The sequence below is a fragment of the Mauremys reevesii genome, linkage group 7 (genome assembly GCF_016161935.1).
Source record: "Mauremys reevesii isolate NIE-2019 linkage group 7, ASM1616193v1, whole genome shotgun sequence".
In the NCBI taxonomy this organism is placed as follows: Eukaryota; Metazoa; Chordata; order Testudines; family Geoemydidae; genus Mauremys; species Mauremys reevesii.
Window position 1 is genome coordinate 124,532,048 of NC_052629.1, and position 24,822 is coordinate 124,556,869.

Genomic DNA, 24,822 nt, shown 5'->3' on the forward strand with positions numbered 1-24,822 from the left:
TTTCAATGTCTAACAAACAGATATTTGTGGGAAGCCTACGTATACAGACTATCTTAAAGATAAGTTTTGTTAGCATTGTCTTCTTGAATCCATCTCTGATAACAAGACAGTGGAATCAGACTTTGCCTACATGGAATTTTTGTAACAACTGTAGCTACACTACAGCAAGACATGGCACACCAGTGTAAACTATGCCTTGCACCAGTGCAGCACATACACATCAGGCATTTGCATCACCACAGCTACACATTTACCCTAATTGTGAGCGCCACTGTAAAAAGAGCGAGTACGTTCATAAAATGTCACAATAACCTCGAACAAGTGTTAATGGGAAAAAGGTGCAAAAACAAGATGCGCAGACTGAATTAGTTTAAACAAAAAGGCCTACTGATATCACTCAAGGACTGTGTTAAGATCATGCTTGGCTAGCAAGAAAAGTGTGGAAATGAAAAATCAGTGAAACAAAATCGGAGTGTCGGAAACTAGACCTAACTGATGGGCAGAATAATGAGAGGATGTGGTATTCTGCCCAACACTCCCTCTTGGAGGGATAGAAGTTGGTGGGTGGGTGGGGGTGTGTGTGTGTGTGTGTGTGTGTGTGTGTGTGTGTGTGTGTGTGTGTGTGTGTGTGTGTGTGTGTGTGTGTGTGTGTGTGTGTGTGTGTGTGTGTGTGTGTGTGTGTGTCCCTTGTCTTGTCTGAAACAGGATCGGACTTTAAAAGCAGCAATAACAGCTCCAGCCCATTCCAGCTAATTTCTCCCGCTCTCCAAAAGGACTGTTATCACCATCTTTAATAACATCCATAAAAACCTGTCAAACGAGTTCTTTTTCCTTTTAAAAACTCTCTCCAGCTAAAGGGTCTTTGCTTTCTCCATCATCACTGTCTCATCCCTGTATAGTCCTTTGTTCTGTAACATGCATGATATGTCATAATCAAAGTCCTTGTGGCTCAGAGCAAATTTCAAAATACATATGGTAGCTAGGATGCACAGGTGAACACTCTCAGAACTCTCAAGAAGATTGTATCTGGGCCATAAGTTGGGGCATCAATTCTGCTTTTTCAAATCACCAACCACAAGGCTCAGATTGTGGAAGATTTTTGAACTTCCAGAAACGTGAGTTAGAATTATGTTAAGTGGGACACTCAGAGTGCAAACAGCATGCCAAAAACCACAAACACCAACAGTGAAGTTTACATTAGAGATGTTCTCATATTTTTCATTTTATATTTTTCTTATCTTAGCAAATAAAGACCTCCTTTGTCACACTTTCTCTGCACTCTTGGAGATGGCATTTTCTGTAATTTGAACATAGCCATGAATCAATATTAATGTATTTTTACCTGTATAAATGCTTAATTTCTCTTTTCTTTTTTTGCATCCAATAATGGACTTATGAGTGGAGTATATCCAGGGCAAGGTGCTTTGCAATCATTCCTTTAAAGTGTCCACTTTGTGCTACATTTAAGGCAACATTCTTTGCATAACAGAAGACTGCAACTTTAGCAAGCTCACATCTTTGCCTTTTTAGTTGTTTATAGATGAGTGGCTGCCATTTTGCGAATATCAAAGAAGAACAGACATTGCTCCTGAATGACAGTGACACTGAGAGCTGTTATAAGACCTGGAACAGTTTATAGTTCTGGGTATGTTTCAAAGACAATGATGCGATCAAAAAATTCTCATTTGTATGATGAAGCTCAGTGTTCTGCTTCTCAGTAATGAAATCCCTGCTCAATGGCACGTTTGGTCCTGATGAATCCAAAGAAACTGATTTCCTGCAATTTGAGATGAGCACAAACCCTGTTTCTCTAGTTACCCTGGGTGAGGGTCAGCAGCAGCAGGGAAGAACCCAGAATTTCTGGATCTAAAACCATGAGTCTCTGTTGCCTGAGCTGAGGCACTCAGGTCAGTTAACTCAAAGCCAGTAGCAGATTCAAACCACTATGTGGGTCCAAGCTTGGGTTACATTAGCATTTACATTGGAAGAATCCTATTTTACGCTATCTTCAGTTCATTTGATTACTTGTTTTCAACTCTGGGCATGTTAACCCTGATGCATTTATAAGTTGATACTGGTAATCACTAACCACTAATTACTCATTTGCACTACTGAACAACAATTTTCACATTTACCACACTCCGATTCCCTATTCTCATTCTAACACTGAAGACTACGAAATAAGATGAACTAACCAGCTTTGTCGAGAAACAGTTTATCAGATGTCCTGCCCGTTTTCCAAAAGTTTCTAGATTCTAGAAAGCCAGTAACACCCAACAGTTAGCCATCAGCTCCCTTCTCTCCAACATTCAATGACAGTTGATTCCACCACCATGCCCCCCCCTTTCTCCATTCAGCAATGACTCCAATCATTCCCTTTCTCCTCTGATTCTAAACAGGTTTATAATTTTTATAACCTTCCTAAGTAATAGGCATAACAAGAACCTCGATGTTCTTATCTCTTCTTTTAAATTTTCAGAGTAGCTACAGCTTTCATTTATAGATTAAAATTAGGGACTAGTGTTTTTAGTGTAAGTAATTTTTTCAAACACTTCAGTGACACAAATTGAAAACATAAAAAACCCCAAAAAAGCAGAAAACACCGTCTTTCAGAAAGCTCTCTCTCTCTCAAATAAATAAAGCCCAAGAAAAAAATCTAGAAGTTAGAGGTATTTGAGGGGGTGAGTATTTAAGTGGCAAAGGAGAAAATGTGTTGATTTTTAATTCTGGAAATCCTGGTTCAAATTCAACTTACAGTAGAAAACAAGTAAAAATAGATATCAGAAGAACTATTGCTTAGCCTAATTTGGAAAAGTCAGTCTCTGCTCAGGACAAAAAGGGCTGCATTGTAAATCTTATGAAGTGCCCATGTGTTTGGTACCTCTAGCTCTCATTACTGTCTTTCAGAATATTGTAAAATATTGTAAAATATCGGGGAAATGAATAACTGGACTACTCCTCATAACATTATCTTGCCTGTGTCAAAATTCCCATTACAGCATATCAGTAAAATACTGCAATGGTTCGACTCATGCTGGCACCATAGGCTAAATTTTATTACCATAATCTCTGTCACACACTCCCTCTTCTTTTAATATAATCTTTTCAGTGATGTGATGAGTGCAACTTGAAGGGCCAAGCCTGGGCCCTGCTTTTCAAACAGTCTAGGATAATGATCATTTCTCCATAAGAAACATTCACAGAATTATACAAGTATCTTTTCCTCCAATTGCAATTTCAGGTATACAATAAGCCAAAATGTTTATATGGTGCTTTATAACATGACTATCTTATATTGTCTTTTAAAATAAGCCAGTAAAATACAACAAACAGCCATAAAAATAGGTTAACCTAGCCACGGGTTAAATTAAATAGACTTGTTAAATATAGTACAGTATTAAAAATACTGAGATTAAGTTCCCCTAGGGACCAAACAGGGAATTTCCTGAGCGAAGGCATAATATGATAAAAGTAATTTATGAACAGCAAATCTAAACTGAAATCTGGCACCTCTACACTGAATAAATCACTTAAACAACAATTCTTTTGATAGAGCTATGAAGCAGACGACTCACCGCAGTGAAGACACCACGGTAAGTAGATCTAAGTTATTCACGTAGCTGAAGTTGCATAACTTAGATCGATCCCTCCCCCAGTGTAGACCAGGCCCAAGAATAGTTACTTTTAAATCTGTTATAGAATGTCCAGGGAGATGGAAATGTTCACCTACTGGCTTTTGTATGTTACCATTCCTCATGTCCGATTTGTGTCCATTTATTCTTTTACGTAGGGACTGTCCGGTTTGGCCAATGTACATGGCAGAGGGGCATTGCTGGCACATGATGTTACATTAAAAAAAACCTGCATAAAGGGAGGCTTGATTTTTACCTCCTCGTCAGAGAAGCCATGTGCCAAAGAATGAATAAATCCACAGAGTCACTCCTTCCTTTTGCAGTGAAGGATCTCTTTGAATAAAAGTGTATAGATCCTTGTGGCGATAGAATGGTATAATGTATACCTCACACACACAGAATTTGGTATTATAGACAAACTAATTTTGGTTAATTTGAAAGCAACTGCCTAGCATTTACATAGCACTCCATCTTCAAAGCACTTTGTAACAATCAATAAACCTCAGAACACTGTGAAGGATTTCTCCATTTTACAGATGAAGGCTGAGGCACAGAGAGGTGAAATAATTTCCCCAAGGTCATCTTGCGACTGAACCAGGATTACAACTCCTAAGCTTCTGGCTCCCAGTTCCGTACTCCAGTAAATCTGGGCATCCCATTAGATCCTGAACTGCTCTGGATGTTAAAGTAACACAGAAGCAGAGTACTTTGTACAAAATAAGTTACATCATGCTACGGAATTAATTAAAAACAATGTAACTTTATGTGGAAGCAGTGTAGAAGGAGCTCACATTCTGACATGGGTAATGCCTTGATTTTGACTATCATAATTAATGTTTGATCAGTAATTCAAATTTGCTACTTGAAGTAAAAATTAATTTTCCGAATGGATATTTAAACAGAATCTTAAAAAACAACAGCTTGTTAGTCATTTGCATTATACATGTTGCATGTGACCTGACAGATTAAAACAAGGCTTGTATATACCGGTAGGTTTGCTTTCCCAGCTTCAGAAAAAACAGGAAAGAAAAACAGAATGTAAACACACTGTTGATCCTATTCCACACACTCCACTGTGGGGCAGCTTTCTAAGAGAGCCTCCCTGATGACGCAGCTGTGCATAAAAAAAGGTCTACTGGAAAACATGATGCTACTGCTATTTCAGCATACCCCGCTTTACAACACGAGGCAGAAGGCTCATTTTTAATTATTTGCATGTTTTATCCAATTTCATAATCACAAGATGTGTGTCACTGATTCAGATTAAACCAGCAACTGAGCATACACAAAAAAGTAATACTTTATCGTGGTCACAAACAGCAGGGAGAAATGTTTAATTTTACATTTAGCCTTTTCTGTAGAGTACTCAAGACTCTAAGATTCCAAGAAATGAATCAGTAAATCTGTGCTTCCAAGATCAGCATGTGTCGCTTACACGTAGATTTTTAAATGCAAGCAGATAAAAGAAATGATTTAGCTGATGAACACAAAGCAGTCAGAGTATTTTCCCTCCTGGAAACAGGAAACCCTCCCTCTCAATGCCCAAACAGAGAAATCCTTGCACCTTTATACCTTCATCTGAAAGATGTGAATTGCAAAGACAAAGGCATGTATTACATGAAAGGAGAACCAGCACCCTAGAAGTAGTGCATAAAAAGGCCTTTGAATTAAGATGCAAAGAGAAAGCAGCAGTACATTTAGTGTTGAAAATTACCTACACCTTTTCTGTCATCTATCATGACAGCAGCTTGACGGATGTCTAAGTCAGAGGTTCCCAAGCTTTTTACTAAGTCGACTCACCAACTGCATTTGACTTTTGTGGAGACACACACAATAACTAGTATTTTTAAATGTTTTTGATTCAAACACAAACACAAAATTATGTGCTTTTCACACTGCTAGCACCTTTCCCCAGCCTCCTATTCCCTTCTGTCCATCTACCTCAGCCTAGCCGCCAAGCCCCCCTCACTCTTGCTCTCCTACCCTGCCCCCCACCCCCACAGCCTCAGCCAGCCCCCCACTCTGGATCTTGCAACCTGGTGCACGGGGTCACAATGCCACTCACTCAAATTTGTCCTGGCCACCCCTCTACCATGACAAGACAAACCTGCATGGCGCTGTGACCTGGTGCACCAGGTTGCAATGGGAGCCTTCACAAACAGGAGACCTGGCTCAAACCACCCCTTTTCCCCTACACTGTGGGTGGCCCTATCGGGGGAGTGCTTTCAGGACATGTGGAGGTGATGGTATGGGGAAGGAGATAGTGACAAACCACCACAAATTCTTCCCAGAATCAACCACTTGGGAAATGCTGGTCCAAGTCCTAGACGGCCTTCGTGAACTAATAATCGTTTTAGAAAATTATTTTCAAGAACTTTGAGTCAGCATTGCCTGTAAGTAAAGATGGCTTCATACCTTTGTCAAAATAGACCTAAAACTGGGTTTACATAAGAACATAAGAAGGGCCATACTAGGTCAGACCAAAGGTCCATCTAGCCTAGTATCCTGTCTGTCGACAGCGGCCAATCCCAGGTGCCCCAGAGGGAATGAACAGAACAGGTAATCATCAAGTGATCCATCCCCTGTCGCCCATTCCCAACTTCTGGCAAACAAAGGCTAGGGACACCATCTCTGCCCATCCTGGCTAACAACTCCATGAACTTCTCTAGTTCTTTTTTGAACCCTGTTAGTGTCTTGGCCTTCAGAACATCCTCTGGTTCCACAGGCTGACTGTGCGTTGTGTGATGAAATATTTCCTTTTGTTTGTTTTAAACCTACTGCCTATTAATTTCATTTGGTGACCCCTAGTTCTTGTGTTATGAGAAGGAGTAAATAACACTTCCTTATTTACCTTCTCCACACCTGTCATGATTTTATCCCTGTCTATCATATCCCCTCTTAGTTGTCTCTTTTCCAACCTGAAAAGTCCCAGTCTTACTAATCACTCCTCATACGGAAGCCGTTCCATACCCCTAATAATTTCTGTCACCCTTTTCTGAACGTTTTTCAATTCCAATATATCTTTTTTGAGATGGGGCAACTACATCTACACACAGGATTCAAGACGTGGGCATACCATGGATTTATATAGAGGCAATATGATATTTTCTGTCTTATTATCTATCCCTTTCGTAATTATTCCCAACGTTGTTTGTTTTTTCGGCTGCCGCTGCACATTGAGTGGATGTGTTCAGAGAACTACCCACAATGACTCCAAGATCTCTTTCTTGAGTGGTAACAGCTAATTTAGACCCCATCATTTTATATGTATAGTTGGGATTATGTTTTCCAATGTGCATTACTTGAAATTCATCATTGAATTTTATCTGCCATTTTGTGGCCCAGTCACCCAGCTTTGAGAGATCCTTTTGTAGCTCTTCGCAGTCTGCCTGGGACTTAACTATCTTGAGTAAAAAGCGACAAAGAGTCTTGTGGCACCTTATAGCCGAGGGGTAGGCAACCTATGGCACAGGTGCCGAAGGCGGCACATGAGCTGATTTTCAGTGGCACTCGCACTGCTTGGGTCCTGGCCATCCGTCCGGGGGGCTCTGCATTTTATTTAATTTTAAATGACGCTTCTTAAACATTTTAAAAACCTTATTTACTTTACATACAACAATAGTTTAGTTATATATTATAGACTTATAGAAGGAGACCTTCTAAAAATGTTAAAATGTATTACTGGCACGCAAAACCTTAAATTAGAATGAATAAGTGAAGACTCGGCACACCACTTCTGAAAGGTTGACGACCCCTGCACTATATCATCATCATGGTAAATCCCAAAATGACAGTCTTCTTGAAGACTGAGCACCACCTAGATCAATCCCTAGCTAGGTCCTTAAGTCTGTCCTTAAGAGTGAATAAATGAAGGCTCGGCACAGCAGGGGGAGGGATAGCTCAGTGGTTTGAGCATTGGCCTGCTAAACCCAGGGTTGTAAGTTCAATCCTTGAGGGGGCCATTTGGGGAACTGGGGTAAAAATCTGGGGATTGGTCCTGCTTTGAGCAGGGGGTTGGACTAGATGACCTCCTGAGGTCCCTTCCAACCCTAATATTCTATGATTCTGAAAGGTTGCCGACCCCTGTTGTAGACTAACAGACATATTGGAGCATGAGCTTTCGTGGGTAAATACCCACTTCGTCAGACGCATGTAGACATCATCATCATCATCATCATGACTACATGCAACTGACGAAGTGGCTATTTACACACGAAAGCTTATGCTCCAATATGTCTGTTAGTCTATAACGTGCCACAGGACTCTGTGTCGCTTTTTACAGATCCAGACTAACATGGCTACCCTGCTGATATCTTGAGTAGTTTTGCATCACCTGCAAATTTTGCCACCTCACTGTTTACCCAGATCATTTATGAATATGTTCTTTTGCGTTTTTCTGCAAGGGGGGGGACAAAAATATGTGGGCCATATGAATTCTGTGCTCCTGCACAGGCGCAGAATTCTGTCAGGAGCATAGAAGGTTCCTAATATGATTAACCACATACCCTGCAATATCTACAGGAAACATTTTGTATAGATTCTAGTCCTCTTAAATTAAAATCACTTTTCTGTTACATGCATTATCCACAGAAAGACTGGAAAGAAAAGTTCAAGTTACCACAGAAATGGAAGCATACAGAGATCTCAAAACAGTTATTATGAGAGACTGTTTCAAGGGGAATATTTTTTTTTCCTATATCCAGCCTTAAAATGGGGATCTAATAACTGAAGTCCTAGATGGCTTGGGATCTTCTTGAGGCCTCTCTCACCGTGTAATATTCCCATAATTGTAATCAGCAGATACACTTGTGCTTTCATCGGTTTTCTTTGCTTTTGCGAAAGGCTGGTTGAAGTTTCTGTAGGGGCACAGAGTACTTTTCAGGGTGGATAAAATAAATCAGTTTAAAATTAAACTTGAAATTATGACTACCTATGTTCAAGACTAAAATTACTATTAGCTATTCAAATTATTTAAATAAAAAATGCTGCATCAATGAGTCCTCAAATTTTAATGAGTTAAACAGAGCTGCTTTTTTAATTACATACATAAACGGGGGGGGCATCTAATTTTGAGGTCTAGTCAAATGTTTATGAATATGTCACAATGTAATGCAGTATGTATATTATTTTCATGCTTTATAATGAAGCAAATTTTCCACATGTAAATATTTTCAATTTGTTATGCAGAAAAGCTTTTCCCTTCATCACTTTTGGTTTCAGTTAGCAGCAGGTGCAGAGAGAATATTTGTTTTCATTTGGATAAACTCATTCAAAATTAAGAAACTGGGAGCTGAAAGAGCAGGAAAGCTTGTTTTCCTTTTATAATCTATGAATGGAAACCAGATGGGAGAGGATGAGATCTAATAATTCTAAATCTGAAGACCATGAGGCTGAATTTTCAAAGGTATTTATAGGCACCTGAAGGCCCAGTGTGACCAGAAACAGTCCATCAATTCACCAACTACAATTAATACTAGCTTTGTCTAATAAATCAGTTTTAAATTAAACATATTTCTTGATAAACTTGTTTTTCCCCTCTTATGTACTAAGTACATTTAAGGTAGTTTTATTTAATAAACAAATTTAAAATGCTATTTTGTACATTTTTATTGAATCTAACTACCATCATAATGCAGCTCAAAACAAATCCTGAGGGGGAAAAACTAGAATTTTTAAACACAACTTTACCACATTTTACATATGTTACATAAAAAAGTAAAATTTAAGAATCTGCATAAATGGATGTTAAGATATATAATTGCTTAATAAATGCGTATAGTTAGAGTCTATCCTCCTGGTTGGTTAAAAGGAGTAAAAAATTTTGTATAAAGCCTGCTATAATTGGTTGCAAATTAATACAGTTTAATGCTTATTAGCAACCAACCAATGTGAATAAATCTTTCTTTAGGACAAGAATTAAAAAATCAGTAATTTAAATCCTTCCACGTTAGTACTTTTTGTCCTTCTGGTGATTGATTTGTATTGTGTGGGGGAGGGTAGATCCTAGTTGGGTCAGGTATTATAAATAGTAGCTTTTATATTATGCATTTTATATTAAGGATCAGCACCTACGGCTTTAGGCTAGACCAGGGGTAGGCAACCTATGGCACGTGTGCCAAAGGCGGCACGCAAGCTGATTTTCAGTGGCATTCACACTGCCCGGGTCCTGGCCACCAGTCCAGGGGGCTCTGCATTTTAATTTTAAATAAAGCTTCTTTAACATTTTAAAAACCTTATTTACTTTACATACAACAATAGTTTAGTTATATATTATAGACTTATAGAAAGAGACCTTCTAAAAATGTTAAAATGTATGACTGGCACGCAAAACCTTAAATTAGAGTGAATAAACAAAGACTCGGCACCCCACTTCTGAAAGGCTGGTGACCCCTAGACTAGACCTTTTTCGGTATGATCAGAAATATAAGCATCACTAGCTGTTATCACGGAATCATTAAATATAACTTCAAGGTGAAATCTAATGTATCTACACAATATGAATCAACTAACTGAAGTTACATTTGCTAATTTCTAAAAGTAAATTCTTTTCATTATTTATTAAGCAGCAATTACGCATGAAATTTTTTAAAGAAACCTCTGTATTCTAAAGAGAGGAAAAGGGCTTCTTTCCATTAATGTAATGAATAATGACTCATATTTCTTACATGAAAGCACCCACACAATGCCATCACTATTTTCATCTGCCCTCCCACACACTTAGTCCCTGCACTCATATCAGCATTTTTAAAGAATTTATTGTCACTTGTAGTTATGTCAGTTCTGCAATGAAGACCAGCAAAAAATGACAAGCACGTCAGACTTTTGTAACAGAGAAGCCATTAGTAACAATCTGCATTTCTAACATAAATCTCTTACAGATTATAGTTTGCCTGTAAACACTCACCAGGAGTCACCATACCAGTAGCAGTTCTATTAAAATTGCAAATAGTGAAACATGAGAACTCACTAAATATCAGAAGAAGCCAAACCTCCATTTCCAGTTAATCTTTTCAGTCCCACAATCCAGTACGTTAAAAGTATGGAAAGTACATCATTTATACTGAATTAGTTACCCAATTTTCCTCCATGAATGACTTAAGGTTAAAAGATGTTGGCAGAGAAGAGAAGAGGCAGGTGGCACCCAGAGAGGAGGAAAACACTTTATACTATGGCTAGATCTGCATCTCAGATCATAGAGTGCAGGCTTTGGCTACTGTCATTATGGGGGTGTCCAGAAGGAGCATGGATTAATTCAACAGAACCCCAAAATGTTGTTTTATATTGCCCACAAGAGGTTAGACCTGAGTGAAGTTATAAAGTATATCGGGAGACTAATATAGTTCACAAGCTCTTCATCCACCTAAAGAAGAGTTTTGCCTACTCCGCTAACAGAGCTACTGGTAGTTTGATTCATTTTTCAGAACATACAAAGGCAAAAGACAGAAGTTGTACTTCAGTTACCTTGACATTTAAAAACAACACTGATGAATATGTTTTTTTACAAGGGTTCCATAGTTACTTGCGGCTAACTCTTTGTAGTATGTACCGATGAAGCATAAACTATGATTACCAGTCAAACAATAAACTTGTGCGGGTCTAAGTCTTACAGACTGAAAGTTAAATGATTCATCAAACGTCTTGTTGGAATGGAAGGTCATAATCTTATCATGACTATAGTACTCTTAAAGCAATGCAAATGCATCCAGATTTATATATTTTATCTTGGCCTTAAGAATACAAAGATTTTCTCTTTTCACCTACATCAAACTGGAGGAATTTTAGTTTCAGTATCAAACAAAATTGTGTTAAGTTAAAATAAATCCAAAAACAGTTTTTCAGCTAGTTTTTCAATTTGACCAGAGATAATTAGTTCATATAATCAAGGCTACCAATATGCTCAGCAACAAGCTGGACCTAAATTCTATATTAAGGCCCTTAATACATTTCTGCAGCACTCCATTCAAACTAGAATTTCTGAAGCAGATTCAGGTATATTCCAAAATGGAAAATTTTGCTTGATTAAATACAAAAATGAATTAAGCATGAATAGACATTCAGTGAGTACAGCTCTGCTTGTGTAGACTGATATTAAATTCAGTTTATTTCACACTGCTGCCAAGTTTTCAATATGCCATATTTGTGTATTAACATGACCATATTGTAGAAGTTGTTTGGGGAAGGGGGAAACTGAAATGTTGGCATCCCGGACACAGCTGAGACTTTCAGCAATGGAAAGAAGATACAACCCTTTTAGCTTTCCTTGTGATATGGTCTTAAGTAGCTGTTCTTGGATGGGGGAGGGGATGGGGAAGGTGGACAAGCTAAGTTTCCCACCACAGAAACCCTTGACATCAGTGGATCCGATGACAATGGATAAGCAAATTATCTGGATATTACTGCTAAGGGGATCAGCAATGAACATAGTGAACTTTATTATTGTATTGATTTAGTTTGGTTTATAGCAGCAGTTCTCAAACAGGGGCCTGGAGCCCCCTGGGGAGCCGCAAGCAGGTTTCAGCGGGTCCACCAAGCAGGGCCAGTGTTAGACTCACTGGAGCCCAGGGCAGGACACCAACGCCTCGCTGTGCAGAGCTGAAGCCTGGGGCCCTGAGTTCTCCCACCTGGGGTTGAAGTTGAAGCCTGAGCAACTTAAGCTTTGCGGGGCCCGCTGTGGTGTGGGGCCCCAGGCAATTGCCCTGCTTTCTACCCCTTAATGCCAGCCCTGGCTTTTATATGCAGAAAACCAGTTGTGGTGGCACAGGTGGGCTATGGAGTTTTTATAGCATATTGGGAGGGCCTCAGAAAGAGAAAGATTGAAAACCCCTGGTTTATAGTAAATATTTTAACATTATCTTAAATGCTCTGGGTGTCCTAAGCTTCTAATTGCCAGAAACTGGGAGTGGATGACACAAGATGGATCAATCAATAATTGCCCTTTTCTGTTCATTGGCCATTGTTCAGGGACAGGCTAGATAGACCATTGATCTAACCCAGTACAGCCATTCTTAAGTTCTTAGCTATCACCCACCTAGCACAGTCTCCATTATCCTGTCTAGTTCAGTGCATCTCTGTCCCCTGCTAGTGACTGCTCCACATAAAATAAGAACCTACTAAAGCTTCTAGCTGGAGGAGTCACTCTTTTAATTCAAGCTGTAGAGGCTTGTGTTTTCAGCTTTGACAGACCCAAGTTTGAATCCTGCTGTCAACCCAAGTGAAAGGGGTCGGTGTTGGCAATTTTGTTATAGTAAACCTATATGAATTTTTATTAAAATATTGGAAATAATCACAACAAAAGGTCCCCAAATACACTGATTTTTAATGTTTTATCCTTCAAAAAATCCAAGAGCTTCCAAGGGCCTAAGCGGCCTCTGGCCTCTCACTGAAATGGAGCCCCTGATAATCACCCCTTTATTTCCATCACTGCTGCTTCCACCCACTGTGGCCAGGTGGCATTTATACTGTTATGGTAATAGTGCAGATGGCACAGTTACAATAATTTAAATTCTAATGAACACCGTTTGAAAGAAATGCTGCAGTGTTTTTAGTTTTATGATGCAGTTTTTCTGGGGGGAGCTTTCCGAACAGCAAGAGAGTTGGCTCTCTGCCTTACTCTAACTGGAGCGGATTCTTGGGGCAGAGTTCACCCGTGGAACAGAGCACTGGTGTTCTAGCCAAGATTACTGAGAGAGGATTGCCTGAGGGCTGTTTGACCACCTCTGTTCAAGAAATGTTGTGTTTAAGGCTATTAAAATTAGTTATAGTAAAAATATAGACTGTCACTCGTTTCTCCTTCAACAGAAAACAGACCAACAAGGGCCTGAAATTTTGCCACCTTGCAGCAGCGGGGTGATAATATACAAATCCATAATGTGCAAAAGCTACTTTTAATCAATAAATAATTCCATCAAATATATTCCAAAATTAGTCAATGACATTAATCTTTGCAAAGATCAGTAGCTCCTCTGGTTGCAGGTAATGTAACAAACAAAAGTCATGTACCAGTGACAAAGGTTGTATCTAACCTAGGATTCTGTACTAGTATCCAGCATTTAAGTGCTCATTGAAAATATTAACAAAAATATTGAACAACAACGAAGTGGGTATTCACCCACGAAAGCTCATGCTCCCAAACGTCTGTTAGTGTATAAGGTGCCACAAGACTCTTTGCTGCTTTTCCAAATTTTAGAGAGACTTTTTTAGCTGAAAATATTACCTGTGTGACCTACACAAGAATGTAGGACAAGGATATATTTCTAGCAAATTGATATACTCAATAATTATCATCAATTCAGAAAAAAACCCACTAACCAGCCCTCCTTACCTTCCATCCAAAGCACAAGTCTATGAGAGAACAAATCTATTACCTACTTAAATTTTCCTGGGAGATTAAATGTCCTAGTAATGCTGAATTTAAAGGGCAGAAAGGAAAATATTTTTGTGCCTCTCTAGCACCTTACATCCATGGATCTCAAAGAATTTCGTAAGTTCTCTGCATCCCTGGCATTTAAAGTTTTATTATAGATATGAAGCCAATAGTAGACCAATTACAAGTCATTTGCAGTCTTATTACTTAAACTACAAAAGGCTGCAAATAATCAGCACAAGTACACATAACAAGTGGGGGAGGGAGAATGTATTTAGAAAACCGGAATACGGTCCTTCTAGCAATATTCAAGTGGGATCATGGTCTTTCAAGTGCTTAAATTTATTGAAGTAAGCGCTCATATAAAATAAACGTACTCAAATCCTTGAGATATAAAATTGTAATTACATCTTTGAGCTCTGATAAGAAAGTGCTTATCAAAACCAATTATAAACTCCCCAAAATTAATCACTACACAAGTCTCCCCCAGTTCCACCACCACCTCCAGCTAGTCTGACTTCCTAAAGACAATGTTTCTGCCTGGTTTTGAAACCAAAACCTCATGCAAGGCAAACACAATATCCACTACACTGCAGAAATGCAGTTCAAAGACTCCGATTAAGTCAGTCAGATTTACTGGGAATCAGTAAAGGGTCACAGATTCCAGAACTAACTTCCCATCTTGGTCTGAGAACCCAAAGTTAGCTGACCTTCAGATCACACTTCAAAACTTCTCTTTTTACCTAGGACCTTTTATATATAGTATTATTATTGTTAATGTCACTGTTAAGACCCTGGAATTTTTTTTATACATAAATAAACCAAAATAATTAGAGAACCTCTTGATGGAACTGCAACTTTATTTACAACTGAAGGTGTGTAATTAATCTGAGGCAGTGGTTCTCAATTTATGTATTTAACACCCTGCAGTACAGAGGACTGCTTTGTTTACACCAAACAAAATCCACTGATGGTATTCATATAACAAGTACAAAATAAACATCTCTTACATAATATACTACAGATTAAGCATAATCTATGACAGAAGTGAAAGTCGGGGGATAGAGAGAGGGGGACATCTATCTATATAGGCTACCTAAATTTTCAATAGAGAAATGTGACAGTGAATCTAATTTACCTTGTAAATTGCACCTAAGAAGGAACTATGTTCAGAGGGGTAGCCGTGTTAGTCTGGATCTGTAAAAGCAGCAGAGAGTCCTGTGGCACCTTATAGACTAACAGACGTATTGGAGCATGAGCTTTCGTGCATCCGACGAAGTGGGTATTTACCCACGAAAGCTCATGCTCCAATATGTCTGTTAGTCTATAACAGGGGTTGGCAACCTTTCAGAAGTGCTGTGCCAAGTCTTCATTTATTCACTCTAATTTAAGGTTTTGTGCGCCAGTAACACATTTTAACGATCTTAGAAGGGCTCTTTCTATAAGTCTATAATATATAACTAAACTATTGTTGTATGTAAAGTAAATAAGGTTTTTAAAATGTTTAAGAAGCTTCATTTAAAATTAAATAAAATGCAGAGCCCCCCGGACCGGTGAGCCACTGAAAATCAGCTCACGTGCCGCCTTCACCCGTGCCATAGGTTGCCTACCCCTGGTCTATAAGATGCCACAGGACTCTTTGCTGCTTTTATGTATAAATTACATTCCCTGCACCTGCATAGAGCCCAAATTACATAAAAGGTTTTGGTACAAAACAACTTGCAGGATCAAGGCTCTCTATTAAAAAGCAGACCTTACAGATGGAAATTTACATTGAATGATTGCAAATGCAGAAATTTGGATGACCTAAATATACAAGAACCAAAGTTTGCTAGAGGATGCTACAAATGTTAAATTGAGGCCTTAAGTAAAAAGCTGAATGATATATGATCCACTCTCACATAATACAAAGTAAGTAACGACTATCAAAATGCATATGCACAGAGGGATGCTGCTGCAGTTATGCATGGAAACTTCTTGTTGTTTCTTGAATTTTTAAGCACTTAGCCATGCAACTGTACCATTTGCTCAATATAGTTTCCGGGTTTAATTTCCTAGAGGTTGTTGGTTATACAGAAAAGGTTCCATAATCTAAAACTGTTCATGTTGTTCTCTCTCTCTAGATATGAAGAGAAAGGATTTAGGGTGAAATTTCTCTCAAAAATAGCTGAAGTGTTTGGGCTGAAACATTTAAAAAAAATCACCCCAAAAGACTGGGAAACCTGAAAAGAACAGAGCCCCAAACAATAAAATTACTTTGGGAAAAGCCAGACTATCTTCAATTTAAATCATTTTAAACTACATTTTGAACAATCTTGAAACTCAGTATTCCCTCCACCAGTTCCTTTCTGCAGTCAATATCTTTCATTTGTGAGCATTCTTCAGACTCCAGCATTCCAACCTAAAAACCAGTATCACCACCACATGTGTCTCATATACACTAATATTCATTTTTATCTAAATGAGCCTTCCACATCTTGTAGAGTTTTCCAAATGCAGTAGTGGCTAGTCCAATTCATTTTATGTCATCTTCACAATTCCCATTCTTTGATATTAATCCTCCAAGGTACACAAATTTTTCCCACTTGTTCTAATTCATTTCTATCTTCAATCTTTACCTCTTTTTCTTGTCTTCCAGTTGCCATAGTTTTTGTCTTCTCCATGCTGATCTTCAATCCAAGTTTCCTGCTTTCCCGGTCTACCTCGTTTGTTATTCTCTGTAAATACTCCTCCTTTGTCAAAGGGGGAGGGATAGCTCAGTGGTTTGAGCATTGGCCTGCTAAACCCAGGGTTGTGAGTTCAATCCTTGAGGAGGCCACTTAGGGATCTGGGGCAAAAATTGGTCCTGCTAGTGAAGGCAGGGGGCTGGACTCTATGACCTTTCAAGGTCCCTTCCAGCTCTAGGAGATTGGTATATCTCCAATTATTACCTTATTACCTATTACCATGAGGTCAATATAGTCTGCAACTTTAAGGTTATTCACGGTCTTCCTATGTAACATGACTTCTTGTTCTATCTGTCAGTGCTACAGCCACTGCTGCTTCCAGTACCAAGTTGAGCAGATCTGGCAATAGCATGCATCCTTATCTCACTCCTACGGTTGTCCTGAACCATGCAGTCGGCTTCCTCTCTACTCTCACTGCACTCCTCAACTTGCTGTAGATGTTTTCTATCAGATTGATCAATTACTCAGGAATGACATGCATTCTCAAGACTTGCCATAACCCTTTCTGCAAAATGCTATCAGAAGCCTGTTTGAAATTTATAAAGTTGTTGCAACAGGTTCGGTTGTGTTCTAGGTGTCACACTGTCTGGAGTGGCTCATAACTGTGAGTGCCAATCTTAGGTCAGAATGTCAGAAATTAGATTTCACCAAGCCAGTAACAAATTTGAACTCCTGGATCACTGTACCAGTCTTACTGTGGAGTCACAGACAGTTCCCTTGGGTACTCCAGGCTTATCCTGCCACCCAGACAAACTGGACTTAGTGATAATGGTCACATAAACAAAAAAATCCAAAAACAAAACAATCACACCACATCTGGTTATTTGCAATCCCAAAGGATCAGTAACTTACCCCAGATCAGTTGGTACTTTGGAGCTCACACCAAAGAAAACACTGACAGCCAATTCTATAGTAAACTAACTATAGGTTTATTAGCTAAGAAAAAATGAGAGTTATTGAGAGGTTAAAGCAGGTAAAATATAACGAGTTAAACTTTGTAATTCCAAAATGATAGCAGTTGATGTAATACACTGCTAGTTTCCCAAAAATCTTTTCATGGAACCCTGATGTTCTGGGGATCTCCACTTTGCATTTCATATCCTCTCTTTAAGAGTCCAAGCAGTCAGAGGTAAGGATTATTCCTTTGAATCAGTATTTATAGTGTCTCCTTAAAAATGACAATCTGAACAATGTCTTCCTGTGTGGGGCAATGAATTTCCATTGTCAAACACAATGGCCCTTGCTTTGAAGTTAGCACTCTTCTTCATTTATATTTCCAAGGCTCCAATCGCATTTGATGGGTAATTTAATTACAGGGATATACACAATGTAAAAGGTAAAGTAATAGCAAACAACAATCCATTAATTTTCATGAAGTTTACACATCAAGTATATTATCTTAACACTAACACACACGTTTGATCTAGGGTTAACTAGTTACAGGAATATACATAATGTAATGCAATAGCAATCAACATAGATAAATGAAGACAATATCTTTAACATTTCTTTTAACTAAACTAATACACAAGTGAATTGGCCTGATTATACTACAATACTTTTTGTTGCTCCTTTGATTGCTATTAGCTTATGAGTGAATTAGCCTACAGCCCAGTCCTGAGCGGGCACCAGGGTAGACAACATCACACTCGGTATTTCTCCAATACCTGTCTTATCACAAATGGCTGATCTATTGTACTTCATCTCTAAATCCAACATGCTCTTCTGCAAGCACTGCTTCATTCAGGTCCCTCTTCATTCTCCTCTACAATGTCTCGATGAATGTTTCGTCGGCATGCTCAATACGATGATTCTTCTAGTTCTTTCACTTACTCTTAACTCCTTTTTTATAGATTGGTACTCTTATTTTCTCACATTCACTTGGCACTTGGTCTTGCATGTAATTTTTGTTAAATAGCTTGTGCAACACCTTTATCACATGTTCCTTGGCTGCTTGCAACAGCTCTGCAATTATGTTGTCACTTCCTGGTACTTTTTTCTTTTTCAAAATTTCTGTAGAGATCTTTACTTTGTCTTCTAAGAATTCAAACATCTTCTCCCCCGCATTTGTACTGGGAAGCTTCTCCAGGAGCTTTTCATTGTACATGTCTTCAAAATACTCTTTCCATCGCTTATTCTTTATTTGTTCATCCTCAATTAATTTGCCCATGCTTATCTTACACCTCTGCTCATGACCTGCTATGTAAGCCAAGAGTGGAGGAAGCTTACCTTATAGAATCATAGGAACAGAAGGTACCTCAAGAGGTCATCTAGTCCAGTCCCCTGCACTCACGGCAGGACCAAGTATTATCTAGACCATCCCTGACAGATGTTTGTCTAACCTGCTCTTAAAAATCTCCAATGACAGAGATTCCACAACCTCCCTACGCAATAACCATCCTAACAGTTAGGAAGTTTTTCCTAATGTTCAACCTAAACCCTCCCTTACTGCAATTTAAGCCCATTGCTTCTTGTCCTAGGGCCAGAGGTTAAGAAGAACAATTTTTCTCCCTCCTCCCTGTAACAACCTTTTACATACTTGAAAACTTATGTCTCCTCTCAGTCTTCTTTCCTCCAGACTAAACAAACCCAATTTTTTCAATCTTCCCTCACAAGTCATGTTTTCTAGACCTTTAATCATTTTTGTTGCTCTTCTCTGGACTTTCTCCAATTTGTCCACATCTTTCCTGAAATGTGGCACCCAGACCTTGACACAATACTCCAGCTGAGGCCTAATCAGCACGGAGTAGAGCGGAAGAATTACTTCTCACGTCTTGCTTACAACACTCCTGCTAATACATCCCAGAAGGATGGTCGCTTTTTTTGCAACAGCGTTACACCGACTCATATTTAGCTTGTGGTCCACTAGGACCCTCAGATCCCTTTCCGGAGTACTCCTTCCAAGGCAGTCATTTTCTATTTTGTATGTGTGCAGCTGATTGTTCCTTCCTAAGTTGAGTTCTTTGCATTTGTCCTTATTGAATTTCATCCTCTTTACTTCAGACCATTCCTCCAGTTTGTTCAGATCATTTTGAATTATAATCCTATCCTCCAAAGCACTTGCAACCCCTCCCAGCTTGGTATCGTCCGCAAACTTTATAAGTCTACTCTCTATGCCATTATCTAAATCATTGATGAAGATATTGATCAGAACCAGACCCAGAACTGATCCCTGTGGGACCCCACTCGTTATGCCCTTCCAGCATGACTGTGAAACACTGAACTATTCTCTGGGAACGGTTTTCCAACCAGTTTTGCAGCCACCTTATAGTAGCTCCATCAAGGTTGCACTTCCTTAGTTTGTTTATGAGAAGGTCATGCAAGACAGTATCAAAAGCTTTACTAAAGTCAAGATATACCATGTCTACTGCTTCCCCCCATCCACATCAAAAAAAGCTATCATGAAGAGGTTTTAAAAACATAAGACTAATAAAAACTAGTATAAGACTATAAGACGTACAGCTTTAATTACACATTTGTATGATAGCTCCATGTAACTAATATAATAAGGTTCAGTCATTGCTATTACAACTCCTATAAATTTATCAACAATGTACAATGTAAAAGCTGAAGTTGCAACCATATTACCTAACATAATTTTAGCCCAGTTGCATTAGTTAGTAATCTGGTTTTACATTCGCTGCCAGTTCACGCTAACCTACAGAGGCCTTCATAAACAAGTACCCTGTTTCTCAGTAAAGACTGCACTGGTCACCAATGAGACCACTGATACAGGCATTTCATTGCATCTTCAGTGCTGAAGTACGTCCCCTTTCAATGGTCACTTAGCCATTCTGCCCCTTCACTATGGAGCTCACATTCTTTGGACATCTGGAATAGCTCCATTTTCTCATTTACAATTTTTATTTAATTGCTTTTAACCAATTATTAGTTCTCAGGATGGATTACTTTAATATTTACGTTAATGTAAAATGCCTTGAGACCACACCAATAAGGTGCTTTAACAAGTTGTCAATGTCCCTCCAAATTCACCAATGCAATAGTCAAATATGCTAGTGTCAAAATAATTTACATGAATTAAAAAGCTCTGATTATGGCCCACTTCCTTATGTGCAGCAACACCCTTGTCTCCAAATCATCCCCTTAATTGAACCTGAGGAATTGCACTGAAGGCTAATAGGGCTGGCCTAGGTGTAAATGAGGACACAATTTGGTCACAAGGGGACTTTACATGTGAAAATACAAAAGTCCTAAAAGAGCTTTCCTTCTCATTCACTATCACAGGAAAGGACCATCTCAACTGTCTAACCTCAGGCTGAATTTGCACAGGTGAATTAGAAAAAATATCTTTTTATTTAAAAATGGAGAATATTTGAACTGGAAATAATTGACAGATAATGAACATGGAACTCACAATGCCATTTTCACAAAAGTACTTTTAAAAGTAGAACTACATTAACTAATTTCCTGGACAACTATCCAAGTTTAGTTACATGAAAATCAAAGAGAATTTAAGATGATTTGTGCTGTACTCTGGCGGAATAACAGTGGAGTTCCTTTTTTTATGTTTAACCTTCTGATGGTTCAATATCACTCATTTTCAATGTCAACTTAAAAAACAGGCTGGTAAAATCAAATGAGAAAGTTGCAAAATATTTAACCATGTGGAAGAACTATGCCTGGGAACAAATGCATCAATTATGTTTCCTGAACAAATGGACATTTGCAGATCTGCCATAGCTAAAAATGTCAGTGTAGCTGTAGCCGTGTTGGTCCTAGAATATTAGAGACACAAGGTGGGTGAGATAATATCTTTTATTGAATCAATTTTTGTTGGTGAGAGAGAGACAAGCTTTCGAGCTACAGAGAACTCTTCTTCAGGCTCCTCTGTGTGGCTCGAAAGCTTCTCTCTCTCACACCAACAAAAGATGGCCCAATAAAAGATACTACCTCGTCCACTTGTCTAATTTTTAGCTATTATCAGTCTCCGCAGGCATGGCGCAGGCCTCTGCTGCTCTTAAGATAACCATCTCTTCAGGTTAGACCAAGTGACAAAAATGGTCTATTGGAGAAGGCCTAACTTTCTGCGTTCTGGCCAAAGATAAAACTGACAGCAATCTGGAAGATTAGCAAGAAGAAATAGCAGCAGATTCAAATGAAAGAAGCTGAAACATTCCCAGAGTTACTTAGATGAGTCTTTTCTGTGGCTTCTGTGATATAGGTCTTCACAAATGTATCTGGACTGAATGGGTATTAATGTTGAAGTTGCCTTAAAGCCTGAAATTGTCATTAATAGGAAAAAGGTTTTTGCACTAACCTATAATTTGCAATCTATTGATTTATAAAATAAATAAATGGAGAGAATTACACTTAAATAGAATAACTACTATGTAATGTGCTAAATACAAAAGACAAGTGTTAACAGGCCACAAATTGGAAAGTTATTGCTTTCAATAAGTACACATTTAAAATATTTTCAGAAGTGTATTAAAATAATAAGGGGGACTTTACCTGATACTCTTCTGTTAAATCTGTTAATAACTGGAGCTGCAAAATAAAGAAAAAAAATCAGTTAAAGGTGAAATTACTGTTTGCTAAAATAAGTCATTAAGAATCAAAAACTATCACATTGGTAATGCCACTATATTCTTTCTATTTTATATCCCACCCTATTAAAATCTTACATACACTCTTCATCCACTTCCTTATGTACCAGGAGGAGTTTGGATATTTAGAGCTACGCTAGATTTTCCAAGAATGTAATAGGATAAAAAAAATAAAACAGCCCTTTAGTACCTGGTATTTTCTTCCCATTACACTAATCAGGTTACCATCTCAACCTTTTTGATAAACAGATTGAGCTCCTTAAATCTCTCACTGTAAAGCATTTCTTCAGCCTCTCAAGTCATTTTTATGGCTCTTTCTGCACCATCTCCAAAATTTCAACATCCTTTTTAGAATGTGGACATGAGAACTAGATGCAGTATTCCAGTATCAATCTCACCATGTCTGGACACAGAGATAAAATCACTTTCCTACTCCCCTGTTCATCCATCCAAAGACTGAGTTAGCCTTTTTGCCACAGCATCGCACTGGGGACTTATGTTCAGTTGTTTGTCAACTCTGACCGAGAGATCTTTTTCAGTCTCCGCTTTCCAGGATACAGTCCCCCATTTTGTAGGTATGGCATGCATTCTTTAATCCTAGATTATAACCTTGCATTTGGCTATATTCAGACACATTCTGTTTGAATGGGCCCAGATGAAATAGTGATCCAGATTGTTCTGTATAACTGTCCTGCCCTCATTTGCCACTATGTGTTCTCCACAATTTACCATCAATGGCTTTATATTTACTGCAGATCATTGATGAAATATTGAATAGCATCACATATGGAATCAGTCCCTGCAGAATCCCACTCAAAATACCCCCATTTCATGATTCCTTATTGACAACCACTTTTTGAGAAGTAATAACTTTATTAGCAGGCCAGAGATCTCCTCAGCCAACTTTTAGGAATCAGGTGTAAGTTATCTTGGTCTGCTGTTTTTTCATTTTTTGTTTTATCCCTAGCAGATGCTGTTCAATACTCCCTTCATTACTAACCGACTGGAAAGTAACTCCTCTTCATGTGATATGAATATATCATCCTGCTTCTTTCCAAATACAGAGCAAAAATATTTATTGAAAAACTTCCGTCTTTTCTGCATCTGCACAGATAACTTTCTTTAAATCAAGAGTGGAGCAAGCAAAAGCAGAAAGATAAAGCTGAGTGGTGCTGTTGAAGAGAAATAATGGCACTAAGGCCACTCTTTCTGCCTATGTGGAAGAAAGAATGGCAGTACAGAAAGAATCAAACCAAAACCTCAGAGTCTCCTTCCAAGGAAAGAAAAGTGAAACTATGCAATCAAAACTACAGACAAGCCCAAACAGCCAGAACAGCTACATTGGCAGACTACCATAAAGAACAATGTGCAATGCTGACTCAAGAGACAGAGAATCACAGCCCCATATGGAAAAAAAATCTTTCAAGTGGAAGAAGGAACGGACAACAACAACTAGGGATGAATGAAAAATATTAGAGACTGAGGTGTGGGATGGACCAGAGAAGTGCAGGGGCCTGAGAATTATTATGTATTTTGCTGAAGGGAAAGAAGAAATAAAGCAAGAAGCCTGGGTTTTGGATCAGATTTATCTCTGTTTCCACATTTACAGAAAAGTGTCTCAAAATATGGAGTCTCTCCAAGAACACTCTATTACATCAAGCATACATGAACCATACATAAGAGTGTTATAGTGGCTATGTGAAATAGAGTTTTCCACTCAATTTTTATTAAAAATTTCATTTGTTTTTAATCTTTCATAAGAACGTTGCCATGGTAATTTGATCATAGAACTTTAGAGGGGAGTGTACCAACACACACAATTTGTATGCCATATATCAAGGTTGATAGAGCAAAGCATAAAAGCACTTTCTGATATTTCCTTGCAGAGATATCCACTATATTAGGAGCACAATTTGTGCCCCACTCATGTAAAGTGCACTGGCTGTAAATACCAGGGCATCATCTAACACCTGCACAGTTACTTTGCCTTATATTTTGGAACACTGTAGATCTGGGACTTTTAAATGCTACCTGTTGGAAATGCTGATTTGTACACACAAATGCAACTCAGGAGTTTATGGCACTCCTCAAGACAATCAATCAATCTTCACATATGAGTGTAAGAGCAAATGAAAAAACTGCCCCTTCACTTCCAGGGATGCAGAGTCTGAAGTGTGAAATTTGCTGAACATTTTTCAAAAGCTATCATATTTAGGCATGTTAACATTCCAGAATTGCACCACAAATGAAATATCTACAATATTACATAGCTACTATTATTACCAGAACAAGTCAGTAACATCATAAAATGACAAAGATAGAGACTATTACTAGAAGTCATAACATGAAAGTGCTGGTACGTTAAAAACCCACCATGTTTTACTACACACTAACTTTCCGAATCACCATAGGATAACAGAATTTTCTGCTGAAGTACAATTTCATCTCATGACTGAGAAATTCAATTTTTTTCTTCTAATATAGCTGGGATTGATATGGGATTGATAGTTTTTTGCCTTTCAGGCTTCTGTAAG

The 24,822-nt window shown here is 38.4% G+C and overlaps 1 protein-coding gene and 1 long non-coding RNA gene across 12 annotated transcripts in view; one reads left to right on the plus strand and one right to left on the minus strand.

Moving 5' to 3' along the window:
* Positions 1-24,822, minus strand: part of PRKAR2A (protein kinase cAMP-dependent type II regulatory subunit alpha) — a 131,446-nt gene that overhangs the window by 57,904 nt on the left and 48,720 nt on the right. For 2 of the 4 annotated variants that reach the window (XM_039546730.1, XM_039546732.1), the window contains 2 exons: positions 22,194-22,229; positions 8,402-8,488 (listed from right to left, as the gene is read on the minus strand). In XM_039546730.1, the coding sequence (XP_039402664.1) occupies positions 8,402-8,488; positions 22,194-22,229 (123 nt within the window). The remainder of the gene's footprint in view (positions 1-8,401; positions 8,489-22,193; positions 22,230-24,822) is intronic. The other 2 variants (XM_039546731.1, XM_039546733.1) reach the window with 1 other exon arrangement.
* LOC120409163 lies at positions 961-24,043 on the plus strand. Of its 8 annotated transcripts, none has more exons than XR_005601166.1 (6): positions 961-1,115; positions 3,554-3,593; positions 5,924-6,025; positions 8,820-9,036; positions 20,967-21,011; positions 23,259-24,043. It is a non-coding gene; the product is annotated as an uncharacterized LOC120409163 (long non-coding RNA). The 8 variants fall into 8 exon arrangements; XR_005601164.1 differs by having other exon boundaries at positions 8,853-9,036; XR_005601167.1 differs by lacking the exon at positions 20,967-21,011 and having other exon boundaries at positions 8,853-9,036; positions 23,256-24,043.